General features: G+C 45.6%; 1 protein-coding gene across 1 annotated transcript in view; it reads left to right on the forward strand.

Moving 5' to 3' along the window:
• Positions 1-23,379, forward strand: part of PCSK6 (proprotein convertase subtilisin/kexin type 6) — a 338,484-nt gene that overhangs the window by 284,741 nt on the left and 30,364 nt on the right. Inside the window, exons 14-17 of the mRNA XM_073618353.1 lie at positions 10,380-10,556; positions 11,457-11,559; positions 12,849-13,045; positions 20,808-20,895. Of these exons, the coding sequence (XP_073474454.1) occupies positions 10,380-10,556; positions 11,457-11,559; positions 12,849-13,045; positions 20,808-20,895 (565 nt within the window). The remainder of the gene's footprint in view (positions 1-10,379; positions 10,557-11,456; positions 11,560-12,848; positions 13,046-20,807; positions 20,896-23,379) is intronic.

Genomic DNA, 23,379 nt, shown 5'->3' on the forward strand with positions numbered 1-23,379 from the left:
TTCATCCGTGCTCATCAGTTAAAACTAAGACCCTTTCACACAGGCTGCTACTTTCGGGGATAGAGTGGCGTCTAGGTCAAGGCCCTCAATATCTGGGTTATTTCTGATCGTAAAAAAGGTTCGAGGGTGAGAACAAAAATTAGTGGCGACAAAGGACACCCCTGTCTCGTCCCATTCGATATTTTAAATGTGGAAGAAAGATGGCCGTTGACCTGGACCGATGGACAGGAATAGATGGCATAAATCCAGCTCATCATTCGTTCTTTCAATCCTATGCATCTTAGTGTTTCATATAGGAAAGGCCAGCTCACTCTATCAAATGCCTTCTCGGCGTCCGTCGAGAGGAGCAGCATTGGGATCTTCCGTGTTCTCGCCGCCTGGATGAGATTAATCGCCTTCGTTGTGTTGTCACGCGCCTCTCTTGTTGGGACAAATCCTACTTAGTCAGAATGGATCAACAGTGGGATCAAATTTATCAGACGCATGGAAAGGATTTTTGTGAAAATTTTTAAGTCCACATTTAATAGGGATATTTGGTCTGTAATTTTGACAGCGTAGTGTCTCTGGGAAGGACCGTTCCCCTTCCTGCTGCATTGTATGCAGATATTAAATGCGGGGTCAGCAAGTCTCCAAAAGTCCTATAGTATAGGAGGGTGTACCCATCTGGGCCAGGGGCTTTGCCCAGCTGCATTTGTGCTATTGCCAGCGTCACCTCTTCTGCTGAGATCGGTTTGTCCAGTTCGCTCAGCTCGTCTTATGAAATCTGCGGGAGGCCCGATTTGCGTAGGTATTCCTGAATGGCCTTTTGTTCGGCTGATCTGTCTTTTTTCCGACTGCGGGAAAGGAGATTGTATAAAGCCATATAGTGATCCCGGAAAAGAGCGGCAATCCCTTCTGTAGTATGGATTTTGTTGTGTGTGTCATTTAACATTTCAGGGATAAACATGTGGGCTTTCTGGATTCTCAATGCCTTTGCCAGCATCTTGCCGCATTTATTACTATGTTCATAAAATGTACGGCGACATTTAGAGATCATCTCCTTGGCTTTAAATAGTGCCGAAAACCGCTTCTTAAAGGGCAACGTACAGGTACGTTAGTATGCCTGTACGTGCCCTTCTGCCGACGTATATCAGCAGGAGCCGGTCGGCAAACTGTTAAATTTGCCAAATGAGAACAAAGTCAGAATAAAAATCTATATAAATTTTATTACACATAAAACATTGTCATAAACACAATATTAAAAACATAGATATGCATAAAGAAACTTTGCAATAAATACAAAAATATGTAAATCTGATGGATACATGTACTTGTAACTGGTCTACGCGGTATTCCCTGCGTCTTCAGGACCATACATATATTGCAAGTGTTATATATATATAATCCGATGTGAATCCCAATATCTATTTAAGACGAGGGATAAATCCAAAATACCAAGGAAACCAGGCATCTCTGTGACGATCACATATGCTGGTATTGTGGTAGGTACATATCTACCTCTTCTCTGGCAAAGTTAACTTGTTTTAAACTTTTGGTTTAACATTTCAGTTACTTCCTAGTTTCTCGCCTAGGCCAAAATGATGTCCTACATCCCAGGGGTCTTTATAGGAGGAGGGACTTTCTCAGCTAAACATACCCTCCTGCCTGCATGCCTGAGCTAAGGACAGATGGATTCCAGGAAGTAAATGCTACATGAATCACCTGCCCTCACTCAAGATGGCCGCGGCTAGAAATGATACGGGGGTGTTTTTCAAAGTGATTTCCCAACAAATAAAGAAGCTGCCGATCACATCCAAATAGTATGTAAACTTGGCAGCTCCAGCGTAGCTCCCCTGGACAGCTTTGTGAATGTGATCAGACAGTTGTATGACTGCTGATCACATCTTCAAATCTTCAGGGTCTCTCTTTACCCGGGTAGCCCCCTCTTGGGGGGGTGTTATGAGAAACGGCCCTCCCCAAACAGGGTATTGCACTAAACCTGAAGGTAAATAACAGAACCAGAACTTTTGCTAAGTGGAAGAGAGGAACTAATAATAAAGTTGGTAGTGCCTCCACCCAGGACAGGGCCTCTGTGAACAGAAGGGATTCCCTTCCTGGAAAACTAACCAGTAATTCAACGAAAGTAACTGGAGTACTGTTACCAGCATAAAACATTAACCATAACCATATAGATGCACACAAGTATGGAAATAGTGCAAGCCTAATATGACAAAAGATTTTAATAGTAGTATATACATCCGTATGTCCAAACAGGTATTATTAGCAAAGGGCCGATAGGAGTCCGGGGGGAATTATCCACATATTACCTGGGTGTATATATAGTTATTAACTTCTTGCCGACCAACCGTCGCAGTTATATTGCGACAGGTTGGCTCGGCTGCACAAATCACCGTAAGTGTACGTCGGGCTCGTACACAGCTTTTATGTGGGCGCAGACGCGCGCGCCCATTGGCCACCGAAGGAGCCAATCAGTGGGTCCGGCGGACTCTATGTCCGCCAGCCGCCCGCGATCATTCCCCGCAGAGACAGAATGGGGATCTGCCAAAGTAAACAAGGCAGATCTCCGTTCTGTCAGGGGACGACACAGAGATCCTGTCTTTCTGCTATGCAGGAAGACGGATCTGTGCGTTGTCCCAGGCAGCCCATCCCCCATACGGTTAGTAAACACACTGAGGGAACACATTTAACCCCTTGATCGCCACAGATGTTAACCCTTCCCTGCCAGTGCCATTAGTACAATGTCAGTGCATATTTTTAGCACTGATTACTGTAAAGTCACTGGTTCCCAAAAAAGTGTCAAAAATGTCAGGTGTTCGATCTGTCCGCCGCAATGTCAGTCCCGCTAAAAATCGCTGATCACCACCATTACTATTAAAAAAAAAAGATAAAAATGCCATAAGTTTATTCCCTATTTTGTAGACGCTATAACTTGTGCGCAAACCAATCAATATACGCTTATTGCCAGGGGGTTTTTTTTAACAAAATTATGTAGCAGAATACAAATTGGCCTAAATTGAAGAAATTCGATTTTTTTTTAAATGTTATTAGGTATGTTTTATAGCAGAAAGTAAAAAAAAAAATATATCATTTTTTTCAAAATTGTCAGCCTTTTTTTTAAAAAAAAAAAAACGCACAGGTGATCAAATACCACCTAAAGAAAGCTTTTTGTGGTGAAAAAAAAAGACATCAATTTTATTTGGGTACAGCGTCGCACGACCAGGCAATTGTCAGCTAAAATAACGCAGTGCCGTATCGCAAAAAAGGAAGTGGGTAAATCCTTCTGGGGGCTGAAGCGGTTAATAGACCTCCAGATGAATAATGCAGCAAAGTTGAGTTGCAGGGGCCTATGAGGATGATCATGATGCAGCGTTCGTGTGGTTTTTGGTATATCACTATGTTTATGACACTGTCCAAGATACAGTTTTCTATAGGTATTCATATCTCTGAAATGCCTACTGGGTACAGTCTGCTAGCATGCAGATTATTTTTGCAGCATGAATTTAGCTTCAAAATGAATATAAACTCGATTGGGTTTCGGATACCCAGTTCGCCTAGAAGGGGAATTGGGCTGGTTCTGCTCCCAGTACTCCTTGGGTAGCAGTGTTTGGACTCAAAATGCTACAAATTAACAGAGGGAGGTAAATGTCTATATTCTGGCTGTGCTATTATTATTTCATGAGTTATGAAACATGCTGAAGTTTTAGTCTTAGCTGTGTGTTAACCAGCCTAGCAAAGATGTGTATTGGCCATTCCCTTCACCTAAGCTGTTTACAACTGAGTATCTGTTCTCTGGATTGCACAAGCTTGCGAGTTTTATTAGGGTTTCCAGACTGAAATTGCGGCTTGGGTAATCTAGAGGTCTGTGTGTCCCATCAATGGATTGATAAAGCCCTGGCATCCGTTCACAGTTTGTGTATTGTATAAAGTAAAGGGAGGAGAGAGGAAAGGTCACTGGATATGCATTCTTATGACAAAATGGCAGGGGAGACGTGTGATGTGAACAAAATGGCTGCTACACATATATAGTTACATAGTTAGGTTGAAAAAAGACACAAGTCCATCCAGTCCATCCAGTTCAGCCATTAAAAAAATAAAATATCGTACAATCCAATATGCCCAATTCTATACCCACAGTTGATCCAGAGGAAGGCAAAAAACCCAAAACCCCAGCAATGCATGCTCCAATTTGCTACAGCAGGGAAAAAAATTCCTTCCTGATCCCCCAAGAGGCTTTTTCCCTGGATCAACTTTACCTATAAATGCTAGTACCCAGTTGTATTATGTACATTTAGGAAAGTCCAGGCCTTTCTTAAAGCAATCTACTGAGCTGACCAGAACCACCTCTGGAGGGAGTCTATTCCACATTTTCACAGCTCTTACTGTGAAGAAACCTTTCCATATTTGGAGATGAAATCTCTTTTCCTCGAGGCGTAAAGAGTGCCCCCTTGTCCTCTGTGATGACCGTGAAGTGAATAACTCAACACCAAGTTCACTATATGGACCCCTTATATATTTGAACATATTGATCATATCCCCCCTTAATCTCCTCTTCTCAAGAGAGAATAAATTCATTTCCTCTAATCTTTCCTCATAGCTGAGCTCCTCCATGCCTCTTATCAGTTTGGTTGCCCTTCTCTGCACTTTCTCCAGTTCCCGGATATCCTTTTTGAGAACTGGTGCCCAAAACTGAACGGCATAATCCAGATGAGGTCTTACTAATGATTTGTACAGGGGGGCAAAATGATATCTCTCTCTGGAGTCCATACCTCTCCTAATACAAGAAAGGACTTTACTCGCTTTGGAAACCGCAGCTTGGCATTGCATGCTATTATTGAGCTTATGATCTACCAAAACCCCCAGATCCTTCTCCACTACGGATTCCCCCAGTTGTACTCCCCCTAGTATGTATGATGCATTTTCTTAGTCCCCAAGTGCATAACTTTACATTTCTCAACATTAAACCTCATTTGCCACATAGTCACCCAATTAGACAGAGCATTGAGGTCGGCTTGTAAATTGGAGACATCCTGTAAGGATATTATTCCACTGCATAGCTTGGTGTCATCTACAAAGACAGAAATGTTACACATACAGCTATTCGGGTGCCCGGTATGCACGACCATTACAGCGACAGTACCCATTATTTTCTCTAAGCGATGCTTCAGAAGCCTCATATAGGTCATCAGTTTATTGTTTGGAGGAGGTCCTGTGCTAGAAATATTGCTCTCGCTCCAGCATCCCCTTTGTGATGATTTTTAGGTGACAGGTTCTCTTTAATGTGACATGCGGGATCTAAAAGATCACCCTCGCACGTCTCCTCTGGGCCCACAGATGGGCAAGCAGAGCCCAGAATACATGGCAGGATTTCGAGTTTGTGGGGGCACCGGTACCGGGGGTGTGTGAAAGAAATTGGGCGGCAACGCAACCACCCAACTGCTTGCACCCAACAGGCAGGAGTCTGCCTGTCAATTTTACACACAATCCCAGTGGCTGCAGCCACTGGATTGTGTGTGAAACCCTCCACTGTCAGGTCCATACAAGGTACGGACCTGGAAGTGAAGGCGTTAAAGTTGCAGCAACTACAGAGTAGTTCATGCACTACTTTGGTCCGACTTTCATGCAACTTGAGTGCCATAGACTTCATTGTTAACCCTCAAAAGTTGCATGAAAGTCATGCCTAAATGTTTTACATGCAACAGTTGTCCATTACCATTGGTAAAAACCAGTCGCCTCCAAGTTGCACCCATCCAAAGTTGCATCAAGATTGCATTAAAGTTGCATCAAAGTTGCACAACTTTGGAGTCGTACAAGTGTGAATGGAGACTAAAAGACACAAATCCATGCAGCTGTGTATTCATTCAAATGTAAGCAGTAAAAATACCTGCAATAAAGGATAAGTACACCCTAACAGTAAAATCTGTGCATCTACAGGCTTCCACAATCTAACACTAACCTATCTATCCCTGTAAAGAAGAAATCAGTATACATACCTTTTCTGAAGCCGCTCTGACCTGATCCCACGCTGAGTTGTCAGCCACGGCTTCTCTGTGTAGGTGGGTGCAGAGGACACAGCCGACAACGGAAGCCCCAGTAACTCTATGGGTGGTGTTACTTCCCATTCATTTCACAGCTGTTGTCAGCTGTGTCCTCTGCAGAGCTTCCTCCCCGCTTTAGACGGGACCAGATCGGCTTCAAAAAAGGTATGTATACTGATTTCTTTATAGGGCTAGATAGGTTAGGCTTATATTGTGGCTGTCTGTAGATGTAGCGATTTTAGTGTTAGGGTGGACTTCCCCTTTAAGAAAAGTGCTGATGGGAGGAGAGGGCAGAGAGAGGTGCATCTGAATACCTTTCCTTTTACTGTGCAGTCACGGGTAAGGGGGCACAAGATATGGAGGTGTTACTGACCTGCAGCAGAGAAAAAAAAAACAGGTTTCCTTCCCTGCTAGGCGGGGGCTGTACTGCGTGGAAAAGCGTGATGTGTCAGATATATCATTGTCCTTAAGTGTACTACTATTTCATGTTTTCATTGAACAAAAGCAACAGAAATAAAATAATCTCACAAATTATAGTTTAGCTTGTGTGTTTGTAATTTGCAGATCTTTACAGATTTTGTATAAGTCAATATAAAATCCTTAAGATCTTCTTTCACCTGTTCCTAGCTGTGTATGTAAAATAAATAAAATAAATATATATATATATATATATATATATATATATATATATATATACACATAATATCCTCTGTGTGTGTATATGTGTGTGTGTGTGTATATATATATGTGTATATATATATATATATATATATATATATCTATAGATATATATATCTATATATATATATATCTATAGGTATATATATATGTGTGTGTGTATATATACTGTGTATGTGTGTGTGTATGTGTATATATATATATATATATATATATATATATGCCAAGCTATTGATTTTTTTTTTATACTGGTACCTATTAGAAGTGGTAACGATGATGGAGAAGGGGGGTATAGGGACATATTGTACAATCCATTGGGGGTCTGTAATCAATGTTAATGATGTAGCGAGACTTCCTTCGGGGCTTTCATCTCCCCACTATGATCTCAATTAATTTCTACAAGCACTGTGCAGAGAGCCCGAGGCCACGTCATATGCACTTACTGGCTGAAATATGTTTTTTTCTGCAGTCAGTTGTATGTAGGAGACTCGCTTCAGTAGGAAGTTTAATGGGACCCGGAGGATAGATTTTTTCAAAGTGTTCTATCATCAGAGAAGGTGTTGGGATACCATTTTAACATACGTTGTAAATGGGTAAATGTATGGGAAAATCATAAAAAAACTTTTGGAATTCTTTTTTAAGCAGCTGTAGGGAGAGATGGTCAACGGTAAACGTGTTGAAACCCTTGCGCTACCATGTGTGCTTACAAACTCAAGTCTGTGATAAATAAATGTGTGTGGGTTTTGCTGCTTAACACCTATATGTGTTTCCACATTGTACTGACAATAAACAAAGAAAAAAACAAGTGAAGCACTAGCCCTCTTCAATGTGAAAATGAAAACCAAGTGAATTAAAAAATATTAATGGTGACCCTTTATATAAAATATAAGTGCAAAGTAGGATCCTCAATCTCTCAGATGGTTACTTAGCTTAACCAAATACTAGACCTATAAGTGACAAATTAAATACACAAAGTGTTAATGAAATATAAGTGGCGACACTTTTATGTAAGGGGCAGGGGCGTACTGATAACTCATGGGGCCCCCGGGCAATAGGAGATTGTGGGGCCCCCAGGCAATCAGAGATTATGGGGCCACACAGTATACACACACACAGTATACAATCACACAGTATACACATACATGTACACACAGTATACACAGACAAATGTAAAAAAACACAGATTTATACATACTAACCCTGGTTTTACTGAGTCTGGCAACCCTGATGGGGCCCCCTAGTGGCCCCATCGGTCAGTCCGCCCCTGGTAAGGGGTCACCATTAATATTATTTACTGTATTTATTGACGTATAACACGCACCTTAATTTTAGGTGGGAAGTTCCAGGAAAAAAAATAATTTAAATAAAGAACGTCAAAGCAAAATAAGGGTCAGTGCCCTTCAGTGCAGCCTCACCATTGCCCATTAATGCAGCCTCACCATTGCCGCCTGGTCTGTGCCTATCTGCAGCCTTATCGGTGCCCATCTGCAGCCCTACCATTGCAGCCTGATTAGTGCCCATCTGCACCCTCACTTTGGCAGCCTGATTAGTGCCCATCTGCACCCTCACTATGGCAGCCTGATTAGTGCCCATCTGCACCCTCACTATGGCAGCCTGATTAGTGCCCATCTGCACCCTCACTATGGCAGCCTGATTAGTGCCCATCTGCACCCTCACTATGGCAGCCTGATTAGTGCCCATCTGCACCCTCACTATGGCAGCCTGATTAGTGCCCATCTGCACCCTCACTATGGCAGCCTGATTAGTGCCCATCTGCACCCTCACTATGGCAGCCTGATCAGTGCCCATCCGCAGCCTCACGCAGATTACACAGAGAGGGGATCTCCTGTTTACTCGGCGGCCTCTGTAATACAAAGTCCCGCCGCCTGGACTGGCTCCTGTGATAGACAGAACGCTGGTCCAATGCTGGGACATGTGAAGTCTAGCAAAGGAGCCAGTCAGGAGGCAGGACTTTCATATTACAGAGACCACAAGTAAACAGGAGATCCTCTGTGTAATCTGGGTGGCGGCGCTCGCCCCCCCCCCCCCCCCCCCCCTCCCCTCTGAGGCAGCCCAATGCAAACATTGACGTATAACACGCACACATGATTTGCACCTGATTTTTAGGGGGGAAAAGTGCGTGTTTTATGCCAATAAATACGGTAATTTCATTCACTTGGTTTTCATTTTCACATTGAAGAGGGCAGTTCCGACCAAGACCATCCAAAAGCCTGCTACAAAATAAAAGCAGAAATGTTTTTTGCCTTAATAGCTCCCTTAAATCATATTGCTAATTGCATATTGTACTTGTTTGTAGCCTAAATACTGAAATTTGCACTTAAAATTGTTGTAACTTTTGGAAATGTCAGTAAAAACTTGGCTGTGCCAGTAAATTTTGGGTGTTGTCAGTAAATTGCAATCTGGTAGGTTGGCAACACTAACCTTGAATAGTATCTTTGTTGTATACCTAATGGGTCTAATTAAGACTGGGTTCACACTGAAGCACAGAGCGGCTCACAGCAGGGGTCCGGTGCATCCCTGTTCACCGTTTCAGGTCCGATCTCAGCCCGAATTTTTGGCTCAATTCGGACCTGAAACAGACCAGAAGACGCACAGGACTCCTGTGCAATTCGCTCCGGAGAACCGACTCCATAGAAACCCACATCCAATTTGCAATAGTGTGAACCCAGCCTTAAGCTGGTAATCCAACAGTAACATTTGTTTTTTTGGAAAGTTTGTTCAATTTTCTGTAGCACCCTCCTAGTTAGGTTCTAAGATGAGGTACGTTTTGTTCTGGGCTCACTGTAATCCATGTGGCTGTATGTGATTGTTTAGGTCTGTTCTGTGTTTCGCAGGCTGCAGGTTTGATTGCTTCTCCTGCAATCCAGAACACTCTGGGTGGTTCTGGAACATAGGTGGAGCAAGGCAAATGGGCAGGAGGAATATTTATACTGCCTCAGCCAGTCCCTGTGGGAGACTACACAGATGGTTGCTGGGAAGGTGTATAAATAGTCTAAGACCCGGAACAGGAAGTGTCTTGTCTCTGAGGAGGAGATCACAGCCTAGGTGGGCTGATTGCCCCCTGGGCCGAGGCAGCTTGTGTCTGCTGTTTATCGTGGTCCCTGCTGGGCTGGCTGGGGGTCCGATTCTTCTGAAAGTTGCTTAAGCTGACTAAGGGGTTTTTACCTGAGGATCTAGTCTGTTATCACTGGGAGAAAGTGTCTGGAACATATTGGAAGGGGCCAACTAGTCACCTGAGGACATTAGTGAGTACAGGTTTGATGTGAGAGATCCTACAGACTGTGTTTTGTGTTCTGTTGCCACCCTTCTGGTACTGTACCATACAAAACCTTACCACATCACCACAAAGGATGAGCAGATCCTAGGCTGAACCCACCAGCATTCTCCCACCAGGAAACGTTCATGGTTCACTGCCAATGAGAAATGGCTGAGGGTCGGGGAATGCAGGTTCAGACTAGGCTCCAAGCACTCCTCCACTCATCCCTGGTCACCACATCGGGAAGACTACTCATCACCTTGAAATCATAATGTTGCAGATACATATAGAGCTTTATCATTTAAAAGGTCACCATTTATTGTGCTTGGTTCAGATGTTGCAGAAAATTCATAGAAAAATATATATAATTGCATAAACCTGTGTTTCAGGGAAGCTGAAAGAATGGACGCTGATTCTTTACGGCACAGCTGAGCACCCGTACAATGCGATCAGTTTCCATCACTCAAGGTCCAAAGCCCTGGACTTATCTGCAGCTGATCAGGAGCCTTCTAAATCTGGCATCTTCCAGAATCCCCTGGAATTTGAGGAAGAAGACGAGTATTCAGGTACAAGTCTAGGGTATGTCATGCCTGTGTGAAATGACACGTTATTAACATAAGCAATCTTTTGGCGCAACATATTTAATCTAGGGATAACAATAGTGTGTCAAGAGATATTGGTGCTCTTATGGATGTAGTAATGAATGTTAACTTTTTGAAGCCATTCATACAAAGCCTCTGTAAACCACTGGTACCCAACCTGCAGCCCTTGGACCTCAACAGTCTGGGGACATTGGTTAGGGTTTATAGCATTGATCTCTACTAGCCTCATGTAACATGTTTCCTATTGTCTTCTGCAACATATCCCCAGCCAACAATTTATCCAAAGTCTTGGGGTTACCAAATCAACTTGCCAAAGTTTGAGGATGGCTGTCAGAAGAGGACACCTTTTTCTGGAATTTCAAGGCCATCTCTGGCTTCAGTACTTTCTAAATCCCTGTTCAGTGGCCAGTATGCTGCAAGTGAAATCAGACCGGACTCCTGATGTGCATACTTGTTCTGGGCCAGTAAATCAGAATGTGTTGAATGCCAGACTGTTTTGCAGAGAAAGACCATAGTCAACAGGGAAAATATCTCCATAGAAGAACAGCTTCCCTTTAAACATGCTGGTTACATTTCCATGTGACTTCAATTAGCAATGTCACAAGTTTTTTATTTTTTTTTTACCCACTGTGATATTAGATGTTGTTAAACTGAAATCTGCATATGATAGCCAAGTGTAAATGTGTTGGGCTTGGTGTAATTTAATCCAATTAAAATGTTTCAGTGTTTTCATTTAATGAGCCAGTAATGCTGTTTGTGTCTCCATATGGAAGGGTCATTGTAGCACTGCATGTCTCGCTCTCTAATGTTCCTCATCCAGGTCCTTTTGGTTTGCATTTAGAAATAAATATTTGTGTTTCCAAGGTCCGTGCCACACCGAGTGCGGGGACAGAGGATGCGACGGGCCCGGCGCCGATCAGTGTCTCAGCTGTGTTCACTATAGTCTTGGCAGCGTCAAGTCTGGCAGGTAAGTTGGTGTATACCATGTATTGTTTGGAATAAAAGAAATGACGGTGCCCTGTTGCCAACATTAAAGGGTTAGTTCACCTTTTTATAGAAAAACGTCCAGGGGGCGTGGCATGCGTAGGTTTTTATAGAGATTTCTCCTATGACTACCTGGCCCGCAGCAGCGCTACACAATCCCTGGGCTGAATGCCTCTTCTACAGGGTTCCCTGGATATCCTGGTTTCTTATGCTCTACATGCCGTCACAAGTGTACGTCATGTGAGTTGCCAATTTGTTTTTTATCATAAGTAAATTATTTAGTGCTGCACTTAAATGGCGCCCTCCCCTGTGTGGTTTTTGTCTTGTTTTAGATATTTCTTCTGTCTTTTTGGAGGAGCTGCATCTTGTGAAAAGAAGCTTACCAGAGTCAACCCCTGCCGATCTGGATAAAGACTCATGGTTATGCTGCCCAGTGTTTTTTCTCTGCTATAAGGAGGTTTCCTATACACTACTTGCTCCATAAAGACATTTCTTTTTAGAGCATCGTGATATCTTATCCTGTCATAAACTGAAACTATCATGTGATATTTGTTATCCAGGGATAATATTCAGACATAGGTGAATAAACCTTTGGCGTGGCACGTTGATCCCCATCCTCGATGTTTTCTTTAATTTTATCTTTTGAAAAGCTATACAGTTGAAATACAGCAGCTGCAGGACAGTGAATCTTTCAAAGCTATCCTATGTAAAGCAGGCCATAGATTGTGATTTTCTTTCCTGCAACCACTGGTCACAGGAAAGAAAATCATTTGATCCCCCCCCCCCCCCCCCCAGCCCCAACAACACAGTCAGTGTTGATGTGGGCGTCCCTCCCGTAGAACTGTTGTGTTCTCCCAGCGGGGGGAAGCCTTCCCTGCCAAGAGAACTCAGTGATTACTGCTAGCGGCTATAGCCACTTGCAATAATCGAAGCTAAAAATCCAACATGCTGGTTGTACACAAGTCGTTCAATGAATCAACTTGGGTACAGTCAGCTTGCCCATACATGGATCGAAGCTTGGCCGGCTGAACAGGCAGAGATTCAATCCATCTATGGCCAGTGTAAGGTGTGCCTGCTTGACCAGAAGCAAAAAGAAATCTCCCCAACGGGGCAAAATTATCATTTAAACCAAATAACTGAAATATAAAAGTAACGTGACCCAGATGCCGATACCCATTATGAAGGTCCGGTGGAAGGTTGCGTATTTTCATGGTCACCTCATATCTTTGTATTTTACTGGTGATCTTTTTTTTTTTTTTTTGTTTGATGCAGGAAATGCGTGAGTACCTGTCCGTCTGGGTTCATGGCAGACGTGGCTGGCAGAAGGTGCAGGCGTTGCCATAGAGGGTGTGAAACCTGCTTTGGACGAGGTCAGAACCAGTGCAGTTCCTGTAAGAGAGGCTTCTACCTTCAGCCGGAGAGCAGTTCCTGTACGACCACATGTGCAGCAGGAGCATACGCCGATGAAAGTAAATATGGGAAAAGCCTTTGTTCTTACCCTTACTCTTCTCGCCTTGTGCCCCAATGTTTCCGTTGCTATTACTTTTCATGGGCTGCTCTGTGTTTTTTCAACTTTCACATGAAAATACTGGTTTCACCAATGACCTGTTTTCTTTACCAAACTTTGTATTAGTAATCCATTAAAGTGGTTGTAAACCCTTAGGCCCCTTTCACACGGGCGCCTCCATTTTGCAGGATATGCTTAAGTGGTGGCTTATGACGGCACTGAAACAGCACAACTCCCCCCCCCCCCCCCCCCCCCCCGCAGGCAGTCCGGCACTTACCCGCTCGTGTGGTGTGGCTGTGGTGTCCTCTACTCTCCTGGAGTGCAGGCAGCAGCCTGCTGCAGCTCCGGTGTCCGCTCCTCCAGCTTCTTCTGCCAAAGCTCTACGCATCCAATAGGATCGCCTGACGCTTTGGCCAATCGGGAAACAGGTCTCACAGACCTGCCTCCTGATTGGTGGGGAGGAACTTTAGTGTGATAATAGATAAAATTCATTCGTTATGGTCACACAACTGGGTGGGTTAAGAGTGCAGTGCTCTGCGCTCCGAGGCCGCCCTTTTTTGAAGCCTATTAGAGCCTCTGGCTCTAATCAGGTACTTAAAAAAAAAAAACACCCATAGGGTAGGCGAGGCGGCGCCCGTGCGCCCTCAATGGATGGGCCGCCACTGATATGCTTGCTCAGCATGGGGGGGGGGGATCGCTTAGCTGATCTCCACTGAGCAGGCGGATGACAGGTCCGTCTCCGCTTATTCTGCAAAGCAGAGACCGACCCGGTCCTGCTATCCTCTATGGGGAGATCAGATGAAAACAGACCACCTGTCCGTTTTCTTCCGATCCGCCAGACGGATTGAAAATAGGACCCACCATCCGTCTGGATCGGATAATGGTGAATATTATGTGTCCGCCGACCTCCACTGCTCTGTAGGGTTGAATGGAGAGTCCGATCGGGTCCAGCCTGAAAAAATGACAGGAGGACCTGATGGTGCAGCCCGTGTAAAGGGGCCCTAACATATACCCAGTAAAGTGACTGGCCTCAGGTGATACACAGAGAGGAAACAAATCCTCCTACATAAGTTGTACCTGTTTATCTGCAGTCTTTTCTTCTCTACATCGATTCAAAGTTTAGAATTTATAGAGCTTGTCTAAAAGTTCAGAAAAAAAGGGATGGAGAGCTGAAGTCACACTCTACAGAGCTTAGTGGGGAGAGCTCTGAGAGCTGATTGGAGGGAAGGGACACCCCCCTTTTCACGGCTCACATGATCAGAGCTGAGGCTGTCAATCAACATGCTGTGTGCTGGAGGTCCCTCCCCTGTCACCATCTTTCTCTTGGTGTCAGGAAAACTTGTCAGAAGTGACTGATAGCAGAGGAACGAAGCAGCAGACAGAAATGTCACTCTTAATTGAGACCAGTACACACTATAGAGGGATATGCTTTGTTCATATTTCATGTCCGAGGTTTACAATCATTTTAACAAATTTGTCTCAAGGGCCAAAAAACATCCAGCCATATATGATTAACGTGGGGATAATGAAGGTTCAGACACAGGAGTGTTAGATACAGAAGAGAGCATTATCAATGTCAAAAAAAGGAGGATAACATTTTGTATTTTCAGGATAATCAATAAAATTCTTAAAGCATAAAGCCCGACAGCCCTCTTCTTTCCATGGACGTTGGGATCGGGTCCGCCTTCAGTTTTTCATGCGGACCCAATTGGAACCTCCATTCTTCTCTCCGGAGTGGCGGGTGTAAACAGACATGTCGGTTTACACTCTCCTTCATCCAATCCGAGCGACGGATGGGGATCCCCTTCCCCTTCCATCTAGGGCAGTGGTCATCAACCCTGTCTTCAAGGCCCACTAACAGGCCAGGTTTGCAAGATAAATGGAATTCATCACTGGTGATATCATTTGCTGCTCAGTAATTGCCGTATTCTAGTCTGCATCTCCCCCAAGGTAATACATAAAACCTGGCCTGTTAGTGGGCCTTGAGGACAGGGTTGATGACCGCTGGTCTAGCAGATCGGATGGCAGTTGGGTGTAAACAGACAGCCGCCCATAGAGGAGAGCAGTCTGTGTCAGTGTCAGCTCTAGATGAGTGGAGCAGACGCAGACCTGTCATATGCCTGATCAGCAGAGTGATCCCCTACTGAGCAAGCAGATCGCAGCTGCCGTGTGCCCTCTGCGAAAGGGTCTTAACTCCATTTTTGGGGGGGGGGGGGGCATAGCAAATAGACCAAAAAAAAAATTAGAGTATACAGTTAGTACAATATGACAACCTGGAGGCGTTCTGTACACAGCTGTCCACAGAAATGTCATTTCCTGCTTGTGTGATTGGCTCGTTGATTTTCCCAGCACTAAGATACAAGTCAGATTTTGGGCAACAAAAATTGCATTTTTTGGTGCGATATTCCAAAAGGGAAATCACATCTAAATTGATGCAGACCCTGCAACTTTCCTCATTAGAACCCTGCAAGTGCAGCAGCTGATTGATCATTATGAAATCGCTCCCATTGTATTCACTTTCCACATGGAAAATGAGAAACAAACAGCCATTTCTTCAGAATAATAAAAAGTAGGGAAGTTTGTTTAAATCTCTGCAATGTACACAGATCACCCAGAGTGGAATATATATATATATATATATTTTTTTTTTTTTCTCAACAAATGTGGAGTTACTCTTTAAACCTCAAAGGTAAAGCAGCGGATCATGGGCGCAATGATTCATGAGAAACTTCTATACTAGGCAATACTCATCCCCAATTTTTGAAGGTTTGGTCCCGTGGCTAGAGTTACCATCACAATCTGAATCTTCAGCAATCATTAGTTTTGCTTTGAAGAAAAAATAAACTCCACAAAATGGGAAATCTCTGGTGGGGCCTGTTTTTTTTCTTTTTAACCCCACCAACAATTTTGTAAAAAAATAAAACCCCCCCCAAAAAAAGTAACAAAACTAATTTCTTCATCAGTTTGGGCCAATATATATTCTTCTACATATTTTTGGTAAAAAAATCTTTGTAAAAAAAATCGCAATAAGCGTATATTGTTTGGTTTGCGCAAAAATTATAGCGTCTACAAACTAGGGACTAGATTTATAGCATTTTTATCTTTTTTTTTTTTTTTTTTTTTTTTTTTTTTACTAGTAATGGCGATGATCAGCGATTTTTATCAGGATTGCGGCGGACAGATCGGACATTTTTGATACTTTTTTTGGGACCAACGACATTTCTACAGCGATCAGTGCTAAATGCACTGCTTACTGTATAAATGTCACTGGCAGTGAAGGGGTTAACACTAGGGGGGGGATCAAGGGGATAAATGTGTTCCCTGGGAGGTGTTCCTAACAGTGGGTGGAGGGGTCTGACTGGGAGTACAGAGAGATCGCTGTTCCTGATCACTAGACGCTCACTCTGAACTCCCCTGTCAGAACGGAGATCTGTTTGTTTATATTGACAGATCCCCATTCTGGCTCACTGTGGAGCGATCGCGGGTGGCCGGCGGTCATCGCAGCCACCAGCCAGTGCATCGGCTCCCCCACCCTTCCGCGGGCCCACTGTAGCTGTTAAAGGGACCACTGTACAGCTACAGCGGTTTGCGGGAACGAGCCGACCTGCCACTGTATGACGCCGCCGGCTGGTCGGAAAGTGGTTAACCAGGGCTTTTTTTTCTCAGAGAAAAGGTGCAGGATCTCACCCCCCTCCCCTAGGCCATGCCTTTCCCCCACCCCTAGAACCGCCCCTAGGACTGCCTCTTGTCCCCACCCCTACACACCTAGCACTGCCCCCTTTAGAGAACAGGTAACCAAGTATAATTTAGGGGGCTATACAAGATTTTTTTAATGGAATTTTTTAACAAAAAGCAATGTAGTAAAAGACAAAACCTAGTAGAAATATCCAGTAGTTACCAAAGTAAGCTCAGAGGCACTTCAAGAGCATTTCGTCAGGCCCCGTACCCAGCAAAGAGTCGGGCCCCGTACCCAGCAAAGAGTCGGGCCCCGTACCCAGCAAAGAGTCGGGCCCCGTACCCAGCAAAGAGTCGGGCCCCGTACCCAGCAAAGAGTCGGGCCCCGTACCCAGCAAAGAGTCGGGCCCCGTACCCAGCAAAGAGTCGGGCCCCGTACCCAGCAAAGAGTCGGGCCCCGTACCCAGCAAAGAGTCGGGCCCCGTACCCAGCAAAGAGTCGGGCCCCGTACCCAGCAAAGAGTCGGGCCCCGTACCCAGCAAAGAGTCGGGCCCCGTACCCAGCAAAGAGTCGGGCCCCGTACCCAGCAAAGAGTCGGGCCCCGTACCCAGCAAAGAGTCGGGCCCCGTACCCAGCAAAGAGTCGGGCCCCGTACCCAGCAAAGAGTCGGGCCCCGTACCCAGCAAAGAGTCGGGCCCCGTACCCAGCAAAGAGTCGGGCCCCGTACCCAGCAAAGAGTCGGGCCCCGTACCCAGCAAAGAGTCGGGCCCCGTACCCAGCAAAGAGTCGGGCCCCGTACCCAGCAAAGAGTCGGGCCCCGTACCCAGCAAAGAGTCGGGCCCCGTACCCAGCAAAGAGTCGGGCCCCGTACCCAGCAAAGAGTCGGGCCCCGTACCCAGCAAAGAGTCGGGCCCCGTACCCAGCAAAGAGTCGGGCCCCGTACCCAGCAAAGAGTCGGGCCCCGTACCCAGCAAAGAGTCGGGCCCCGTACCCAGCAAAGAGTCGGGCCCCGTACCCAGCAAAGAGTCGGGCCCCGTACCCAGCAAAGAGTCGGGCCCCGTACCCAGCAAAGAGTCGGGCCCCGTACCCAGCAAAGAGTCGGGCCCCGTACCCAGCAAAGAGTCGGGCCCCGTACCCAGCAAAGAGTCGGGCCCCGTACCCAGCAAAGAGTCGGGCCCCGTACCCAGCAAAGAGTCGGGCCCCGTACCCAGCAAAGAGTCGGGCCCCGTACCCAGCAAAGAGTCGGGCCCCGTACCCAGCAAAGAGTCGGGCCCCGTACCCAGCAAAGAGTCGGGCCCCGTACCCAGCAAAGAGTCGGGCCCCGTACCCAGCAAAGAGTCGGGCCCCGTACCCAGCAAAGAGTCGGGCCCCGTACCCAGCAAAGAGTCGGGCCCCGTACCCAGCAAAGAGTCGGGCCCCGTACCCAGCAAAGAGTCGGGCCCCGTACCCAGCAAAGAGTCGGGCCCCGTACCCAGCAAAGAGTCGGGCCCCGTACCCAGCAAAGAGTCGGGCCCCGTACCCAGCAAAGAGTCGGGCCCCGTACCCAGCAAAGAGTCGGGCCCCGTACCCAGCAAAGAGTCGGGCCCCGTACCCAGCAAAGAGTCGGGCCCCGTACCCAGCAAAGAGTCGGGCCCCGTACCCAGCAAAGAGTCGGGCCCCGTACCCAGCAAAGAGTCGGGCCCCGTACCCAGCAAAGAGTCAGGCCCAATCATTTACCAAAAAAAAAAAAAATTAAGACTAAAAACTTGTCTCCGTGAAGAGACGCGGTCTATCTGCTCTGCACCTCTACCTCTGGCACAGATGCGCCAAAACTAGCTTCTGATCTCTGCTCTCTCAGGCTGCAGCCGGAGTTCGGCTCTATCTCCTGCTCGCCCACTCCGCTGTATGAACACTCTGACGTGACAGCGGGCTTTGCTCCCAGTGTCGCCCACACCGTCTCTGGCGGAGGTGCCAGAACGCTGTTCCGGGACGTTCCCTCAGAAAAAAAAAGCCTTGGCTTTAATTCTGACACATCACACACATGAGTCCATGGGCGGCAGAGATTTCTGTGCTAATAGTGCACTCTCTGCACACTCCTAGCACAAACTAAGCTGGTCAAAGACCGTTCACAGTGGCAGGACTGGTTCCTGATCATGTGACTGCTGTGACAGCCAATCACAGTGTTGATTAGGCAGATCTTTCCAGATGTATTAGCCCAGTTAATGGGATGCCAGGGCTGGGTGGGATGGGCGTTAAAGTCCAACTCCAGCTAAACTGTATTGTTTTGAATAGAGCATGGAAGAGTCAGAGCTTATGTCAGGTTTTAATTTTCTGCCTGTAACCCAATAGGAGAGATTAAACCCCTACTTCCTTTCAGGACAGGTGATGGGAATCTTGCAGATTGAGAGACAAAATCACACATTTAGTGTATTGAGGAAGGGTTTTAATGTCTGGCTGTATTTTGGTGCAGTCTACTTTCCTGTCCCAGTGGTGAGTGCAATATCCTTAAATTTTTTTTCATATGGGCATCAAGGGGATGGCAAAAGAAAAAACTTTCCAGTGGGTAACACGCACATACTGTAATTAAAAATACCCTGCACTCTGTGCGTAGTGCACCCCTGAACCCTGCACTCTGTGCGTAGCGCACCCCTGCACTCTGTGCATAGCGCACCCCTGCACTCTGTACGTAGCGCACTCTGTACGTAGCGCACCCCTGCACTCTGTACGTAGCGCACCCCTGCACTCTGTACGTAGCGCACCCCTGCACTCTGTACGTAGCGCACCCCCGCACTCTGTACGCAGCGCACCCCCGCACTCTGTACGCAGCGCACCCCCGCACTCTGTACGCAGCGCACCCCCGCACTCTGTACGCAGCGCACCCCCGCACTCTGTACGCAGCGCACCCCCGCACTCTGTACGCAGCGCACCCCCGCACTCTGTACGCAGCGCACCCCCGCACTCTGTACGCAGCGCACCCCGCACTCTGTACGCAGCGCACCCCCGCACTCTGTACGCAGCGCACCCCCGCACTCTGTACGCAGCGCACCCCCGCACTCTGTACGCAGCGCACCCCCGCACTCTGTACGCAGCGCACCCTAGATACAACCAGCCCTTTGAGGGCAATCATACTACTGATGTGACCCACAATTATATTGAGTTTGTTACCCTTGCATTAGAAGATCAAACAAACATTCTGTGATTGAAAAATTTCTAACTAAATTTGCTAAAATTCTGCTGGTATATGGCCAGATTAAAGAGGACAGAAGCAACCAGTTGAAATAACTGTGTCCCAGTTCCCCTCCAGTTTTTTTTTTTTTTCTTTCTGTAAGCTTGAAGCTGGACAAAGTTAGCTGTGCAAGTCCCAGGCACATTTTAGCTGAAGTCCTACAGCTGAACCAGTCATTGGTAGCCAGAGAACTTGGAGAAATGTGCCCTGGACTTTTACAATAACTGCCCATGTTTAGAAGCATTCTGAAATGGTCACTCCATCTACCACTTCTTGGTAAGTGGACAGTGCAAACTGCTGGAAAGACTTGAAGACCCATGTCCACGAAGCCCACAACAAGTTCTGTCCATATTCACATGTGAAATATGGGTTTTAAAAGGCACTGCAGAATTATTGAGGAGGAATGTGTTGAGGATCGGGTCACAGCGTAGAAAAGTTGAATGACAATTTGTCCAGGACACTCCTTCTATCTTCCTTAATCCTTGTAATTGGAGAATTGAACAAAAAAACAAGATTGGTTAAACCCACAAGTGTTTTTTTTTTTTACCACTAATATTCCTTTCTATTGGCTTTTGGAATTTTCAAATGCAGCAATTTAGAAATCAGATGAAAGGTTTAGTGCTGGAAAACACTTTTTGATAGATAAAAAGTGCATTTTATATACAACTATATAGATCAGACCAAAATGAGGGACAAATAAGGAGGAATGAGGGACATTGCTCCAAATCAGGGACAGTCCCTCGAAATCAGGGACAGTTGGGAGCTATGTATATATCTTCTTTAGACTGAATGACTAATTGGATAATGAGTTTATTCTGTTCTAAACAGTTTTGTATTCATTAAGGTCTCAGACGATGTCTCAAATGTCACCAGAATTGCAAGAAATGTCTCGGTTATCCTGATAAGTGTGTTGTCTGCAGAGAAGGCTTCAGGTAATCTTTACAGAGTACAATACCATTGCACCATAACAATAAAGACCCTAAGCAGTTCTTTCCGCTGCTTGGCATGACCATTGGCTTCATAGAATTTGACATTCTAAAGTCTAGCTAATATCCATCACTCAAGCAAGACTATAGTACGGGGGCTTGAATTAAAATTCATGGGGTTGCGTTTGTAAAATATTCTTCTGGCAGAGGTCTAAATCTTATGTATGCGCTAAAACACATCACAGCCCCCTGTACATCATTATCCTCAGCCCCCTCTTTACACATAACAATGCCTCATAACACATCACAGTGCCCCCCTATACTCATCACCGTGCCCCTTGCAGTCCTAGCCTCCCTCTCCTCTTTTACATCACCGTGCCCCCCTTTCATTATTCAGCCTCCCCTGCACGGTCCTACCAGGGCAGAGGCACAGCAGCTGGGTGTTCTCTCGATCTGGTCTCCCACCCGGCCGCCGCTATCATCCTCGCAGAGGGAAGAGGTGCAGCAACTTATTACATTAACAAGCCGGTGATTACTAAGTTCTGCCCTCTGTCCCAATATGCAGCACCTCCCTCCCCCGCCCTCTGTGAGGATGGCAGCGGCCGGGAAGGAGACAAGTGGAAGAGAGAACACCCAGGCAGACAAGTTGCACGGCAAGGGTCTGGTCAGGACTATGACTCGGTCCAGACCGTGGTTCGCCATTTAGTGAACCCTGCTATAGAAACCCCAGACGTAGTCATCATCTACCAGCACTTGCCCCACCTAATACAGTGCCTAAACTATGTTTCTATAGTGCATGGGGCACTTAATTTTGGCTTTGGTCAGGTCTGCCTAAAATATAATAATAATATAATGTCTAAACCCGGCAACATAATGAGGATCCTATGACATTTTTTTGCCAAAGTTTTCAGTTAATTTGTAGAAACTTGCGTGTTGTGTCCAAATAGGATGTCCTTGGGGCTCTGAGGATATCCTATTTGGATGAAATGTGTAAGGCCGAGTTTCTTGATGCTGCTCGTCATACAGAAAGCCTTGGGTAATCTACACTATTGGAGATTTCTCTTTTTTTGTGGAGGTTGATTACCAAATGCGACATCATAAGCAGATGAGGCGGTTGTGACCCATTCGTTAATCTTGTATGGAGATTGTACCATACTATACCATACTGTGGTCCAACCTTCAGGTAAGCCTTGGATTTAGTTGTGGTGATTCACTTTGATAGTTACCGATGATTTATGCACAGTTGCCACACCGCACACACTGTGATGCACATATTTTCTGGTGCAGCTTTGCAGTCTATTATGTGACCTTTCTGACTGTGGATTACTTATTTGCTGTCAGAATGAAGGAAAAGTTTATCAAGTATGTGCCTACCCGATTCTTGAGATCGGCGAACTTGGCCATATTGCAGATTCCAAAATGTAAAAAGAAAACATGCGGAGGGAGAACGAGTGAAGTACAAGGAGCTGAACCCCTTGCCTCTGAAACTTGAGACTTGAGAATGACTTTCTGAAATTTCGAAAGAAATTGAAAACCAAACTTTTTGTGCAAGCTTTTGGAGTCACCTAATTTTATTGGGGTGTGATGGATAGACCCTCAGGTTTTGATCTTGGTTGTTGGTATGTTGGCTCTCCTAAGGTCTTTTAATGTCAATTACTTTTGTTTTGTGCATCGAGGCCTTTGGGTAAGACTGCGTAGGTTAAGCATTTTATTAAATATAAGAATACAAATGCATGGCAGGGGAGATCCCCATATCCACATTGATTGTGTGGATGCAGGGATCTTTTAAGGTTTTCTTCGTTCAACCTGTTGGGTTCAAAACTCAGCATGTATACCCAGCTTTGGTCATCCCTGCTCCTTCAGAGCCTTTCTCTTGTGAGGCCAAGGGTTGAAAGTTTAAGGCTTGGTCTTTTTGTCAGCCCTGGACTATCTGGAGCTGTTGTGCAGACAGTTATTCCTAAGGATCTCTTTTTAAATTGTTACTAAACCCAGGAGTCTGCATTCACTATATCTGGTCTCCAGCAGTACATAGAACATGGAAATGCAGTTATTTGGTAAATACCGTATAAACTGTTAAATACCCTTTCTCATCAAAAGTATATAGCAGTCTTGTGACTTCTATCAGTGTCTATTTAAAGTTTGTAGGAGGAGTTTTCATTCTCCTCTGACTGTCCTATTAGGTTGCAGGAACCCTGACCCCTCTGTCTGGACAGTGCTGATTGGCCCTGTGCTGATCATATGCCCCCCAAAAAAGAATGAAAAAAAAAAATCTGTAGCAATATACCCCAAACTGAGAATGTGCAGAGTGCCCCCAAGGCTCTGTTCTATCAGGAGATGGATTGGGCACTATGGAAGAAGGGGAAGATCAGAGAAGAAAGGATCAAACAGGCTTTTTACACAATGAACAGGATTAACCCCTTAGGTTCCGCAGTGAGTATAACAAGCATGCTTTACTGCATATACAGACTGATTTTACTGTTGTGGGTTTAG

Source organism: Aquarana catesbeiana, linkage group LG03 (assembly GCF_042186555.1).
Source record: "Aquarana catesbeiana isolate 2022-GZ linkage group LG03, ASM4218655v1, whole genome shotgun sequence".
Lineage (NCBI taxonomy): Eukaryota > Metazoa > Chordata > Amphibia > Anura > Ranidae > Aquarana > Aquarana catesbeiana.